Source organism: Vicia villosa, unplaced genomic scaffold, assembly GCF_029867415.1.
Source record: "Vicia villosa cultivar HV-30 ecotype Madison, WI unplaced genomic scaffold, Vvil1.0 ctg.002392F_1_1, whole genome shotgun sequence".
Classification (NCBI taxonomy): domain Eukaryota; kingdom Viridiplantae; phylum Streptophyta; class Magnoliopsida; order Fabales; family Fabaceae; genus Vicia; species Vicia villosa.
In genome coordinates, this window is record NW_026705916.1 from 353,758 (window position 1) to 357,556 (window position 3,799).

Sequence of the window (3,799 nt, forward strand, 5' to 3'; positions counted from 1 at the left end):
GGTTTAGTGTCATGGATGTGAAGGATTTGGAGACATAAGAGCTGAATGTCCTACCTACCACAAGGAGCAAAAGAAAGGAATGTCTCTCACTTGGTCTAATGAAGACTCTGAGTCTGAAGAAGAAACTGCAAGACATGTCACAGTTCTAACAAGAGTCTATGCCTCTGATGATGATTCCAGTGATGATGAGCCAACCTTTGATGAACTTGCTGCCTCATACAAGAAGTTGTGTATCAAGAATGCTGCAGTCTGCAAACAAGTGGAGAAGCAAGAGATAATCATAAGAGAGTTAGAAACTGAGAAGAATAAACATCTTGCAACCATAGACTCTCTCTCAGTAGTGAAGTAAGCATGTTGAACTACAAATTTGATCAAATGACCGAGTCCTTCAAAATGCTGAATAATGGAACTGATACTCTAGAGGAAATTCTGGAGTTTGGACAAAGAACAGGAGATATGTCCGGGGTAGGATTTGTGGCTAAAGAGAAATTCACCTCTGGGTTCAGGAGAGCAAAGTCCGAAACTTGTGTGAATAACCGGATGTCAGCACCAATGTCACAACATCAAGGAAAGAGAAGAAGGAGCCATTCGAAGAAGAAATTCCAAAAATGGAGGTGTCATCACTGTGGAAGATTTGGTCACATAAAGCCATTCTGTTTCAGACTAGTTAGATATCCAAATAAAATTAATCAAGCCAAACTTGAATATGATACTTGTAACAAAAGTAATGGTGGGTGGCTAATAATGTTTCTCTAGTAGCACACACTTCTCTAAGAATGTCTGCCAGTGAAGATTGGTACCTTGATAATGGTTGCTCAAATCATATGACTAGGAGAAAGAACTCCCTAGTAGACCTCGAATTTGAGGGAACCAACTATGTGACTCTTGGTGATGGAGAAATAAGAGAAGTCAAAGGTGTTGGCAAGAAAAAATTTTGGGGTGTTCCTAATCTAAATAATATTTCACTTGTACAAGGACTGACAGCAAATCTTATAAGCATCAGCCAACTATGTGATGAAGGATTCAATGTCAGGTTCACTAAAGAGGAGTGTATTGTTACTAATGAAGAAAATGAAGAAGTCATGAAGGGATTTAAGTCTAAAGATAATTGCTACCTATGGAATCCTAACACCCCAAACAACCCCTCTGACTACTCCATGATCAGAGAGGAAATAAAAGTTGACTGCCAAGAATCTGATGAATCTGATGAAGAATCATATGTTGGAGAGCTTACCATAAGTGAACTAGATGCTGGTTTTACTTAGACCTGTCTAATGAATGAGAAACTGTGTGCAAAAGTAAGGGAGTACAGAAGTATCAATAGATTCCTGCTAGAATAAAGAGTAAGCCTTATGATAGACATTACTGACCGGGAAAGAAAACTAGATAAGTCAAATGTGAGCAATGATTCTAAAAGTCTATCAGAAAGTAATGTCACAAAGAATGTTTTAACAACGTATGAAGACATTGTGAAGGTAAAGGGTATGTTAGGTATTTGTAACCAAAACATATTATAGCAATTAACCTATGTGGGGGAATACTTTTTGGGCTTTTTAAATATCCACAATTTGAAACTTCCCTCACTCAACGTGCATATAAAGCTCCCTCTCTTTCCTATTCGTCTACAAACGGCAAACATCCCTGTTGGTCCTTCTCGCTACTTAGTAAGGTTGAACTGCTCGGATTCTTCTCACAAGCGTGACACGAGTTTTGTCTCAAAGAGTTTCAGAATGTCTCAGCAATCGTGTGATGCATCTCGCGTATCTGACTCGGCAACACCGGATGAGTCCTCTAACCCTAATAGGAGTCTGAAGGTTGTACCTTTAAGGACGGTTAGCAGTGACAAAGGTTGTACCATAGAGGAACTTACTAATGAAGGAACCAGATATGTCGATAAAGAAATTACCAGAACTGTTACACGCATTCTGAAGGAAAATCATCAAGTGCCTGGGATATTTGTCCCTCTTCAAACCATAATGCATGATCCCTTCAAGAACACCAGTAAGGCTGAAGTTGCTCACACCTCTGGTTGTGACCCAGCTGAAGAAAAGATCATTAAGATTGGACAAGGAGGTGCTAAGAATACCAATGTTACCGAGGATGTCAATGACATCGAAGAGAATAAGCACACTAAGGTCAATACTGAAATAGGTACCAATGTGGTAGACTTATATGAGTATTCTGACGACGAGTTACTTGCCTCATTGAATCCTAGTGTAGCCAACAGGCTGATGACTAGAAGAAAAGGCAAAGCTATTTCCCAAAGTTCCCCTAAAAAAATGCAGAAGCTAAGAGCACTGTCAAAAACTCTATCAAGAAGAAGAGTACTTCTACTGGTCCTATCAAGAGTAGAGCTGTGGCTAAGAGTGTAGGGGTTGGTCCCTCAAAGTCTTGGAGCAAGGTTGTTCCAAAGAAAATAAAGGAGAGGGAAATTGTTGAATCTGAGTCTGATGTTGAAGGGGATGTCCCTAACATTCCATCAAGGAAGAATCTTACAACAAGCAAGCTTGCTACAAGTATTCCTGAAATACCTATTTATAATGTGTCATTCCACTATGCCTCCAGTGCCATCAGGTGGAAATATGTGCTCCAAAAAAGACTGGTTGTTGAAAGGGAGTTGACTCCAAATGCTGTTGAGAACAAGGAAATCTTAGAGCTAATTCAAGAAGATGGACTATTAAAAACTGTGTGCAACCTTCCCAAATTATATGAGAGGCTGGTCAAAGAATTTGTGGTGAACCTATCTGAAGATTGTGGAAACAGCAAGAGTGTGGACTTCATAAAGGTGTTTGTGAGAGGTAAGTGTGTTTCATTCTCTCCTTCTGTGATTAATAACTTCTTGGCAAGAACAAATGAAGCTCAACCTAAGCTTGAAGTGATAGACAATAAGGTTTGTCAAGTGATCACAACCAAGCAGGTAAAAAGCTGGCCCTTAAAAAAGAAACTAACTGCAAGTAAGCTGAGCATCAAGTATGCAATGCTTCACAAGATAGGAGCAGCTAATTGGGTACCAACGAATCACAAGCCCACTATTTAAACTGTTCTTGGCAGATTCCTGTATGATGTAGGAGCAAAGGCAAAGTTTGACTATGGAACATATATTTTCGACCAAACTATGAAGCATGCTGGAAGCTTCAATGTAAAGGGTCCAATTGGCTTTCCATCCCTTCCGTGTGGCATAATTATGACTTAGTATCCCAACATTCTCAATGAGCATGATGTAGTATGCAAAAGAGAAAGCCCATTGGCTTTCCACTATAAATTGTTTCAGGGTACGCATGTTCCAGACATTGTAATGACATCGGCTGAAGCATCCAAGTCTGGAGCATCAGCTAGAAAATCAGAAGTCATAGCAATATTAAAAGAGACCTGCAAAGAGCTGGAAGCTAGGAAGATATCCCTTGAAAAGATGATAAGTACTCTGGAAATGGATGAGGATGAGGAATTTGCAGATGTTGTAGAGATGGAAGATGAAGATGAACAAGAGAAGGAAGTAGAACCAGAAGAAGAATTGGAAGAAGAGAGTGCCAGTCCTGCTGATGGATCCGAGAAAGAAAGTTATGCAGACACCTCAAGAGGGTCTGACTCTGTGCAGTAAATGCAGCTGGAGTTTTGTTTGTTTGTTTCTTTTTTTTTTCTCTCTTTCGTTTAGTTTTTTCTGCATTTTATTCGATTTCGTTCAATTTAAGCTTTGTTTGAACCTATTTGGAATTTGGGGAGAAGACGGTAGTTTTCTTTGGCAACTTTTGTGGCCAAACAGGGGGAGAAGTAGTAATGTCACCCTAGAATAACAAGTATG

At 39.6% G+C, this 3,799-nt stretch overlaps 1 protein-coding gene across 1 annotated transcript; it reads left to right on the forward strand.

Annotated features, from left to right (window-relative positions):
* Nucleotides 1-1,352: 1,352 nt before the first annotated feature.
* Nucleotides 1,353-3,598, forward strand: LOC131638715 (uncharacterized). Its single transcript, XM_058909275.1, has 5 exons — nucleotides 1,353-1,475; nucleotides 1,602-2,151; nucleotides 2,286-2,954; nucleotides 3,069-3,139; nucleotides 3,272-3,598. Exons 1-5 carry the CDS (start codon nucleotides 1,353-1,355, stop codon nucleotides 3,596-3,598), a joined length of 1,740 nt encoding a protein of 579 aa, XP_058765258.1.
* The last annotated feature ends 201 nt before the right edge of the window (nucleotides 3,599-3,799 follow it).

What these genes read in the sequence shown, in the direction of transcription:
- LOC131638715 (XM_058909275.1), top strand. Translation starts at nt 1,353, where the DNA reads ATGATAGACATTACTGACCGGGAAAGAAAACTAGATAAGTCAAATGTG. An exon ending in CGTATGAAGACATTGTGAAG is followed by an intron (nt 1,476 to 1,601) that starts GTAAAGGGTATG and finishes GTGCATATAAAG; the next exon opens with CTCCCTCTCTTTCCTATTCG. An exon ending in AGCATGCTGGAAGCTTCAAT is followed by an intron (nt 3,140 to 3,271) that starts GTAAAGGGTCCA and finishes AAATTGTTTCAG; the next exon opens with GGTACGCATGTTCCAGACAT.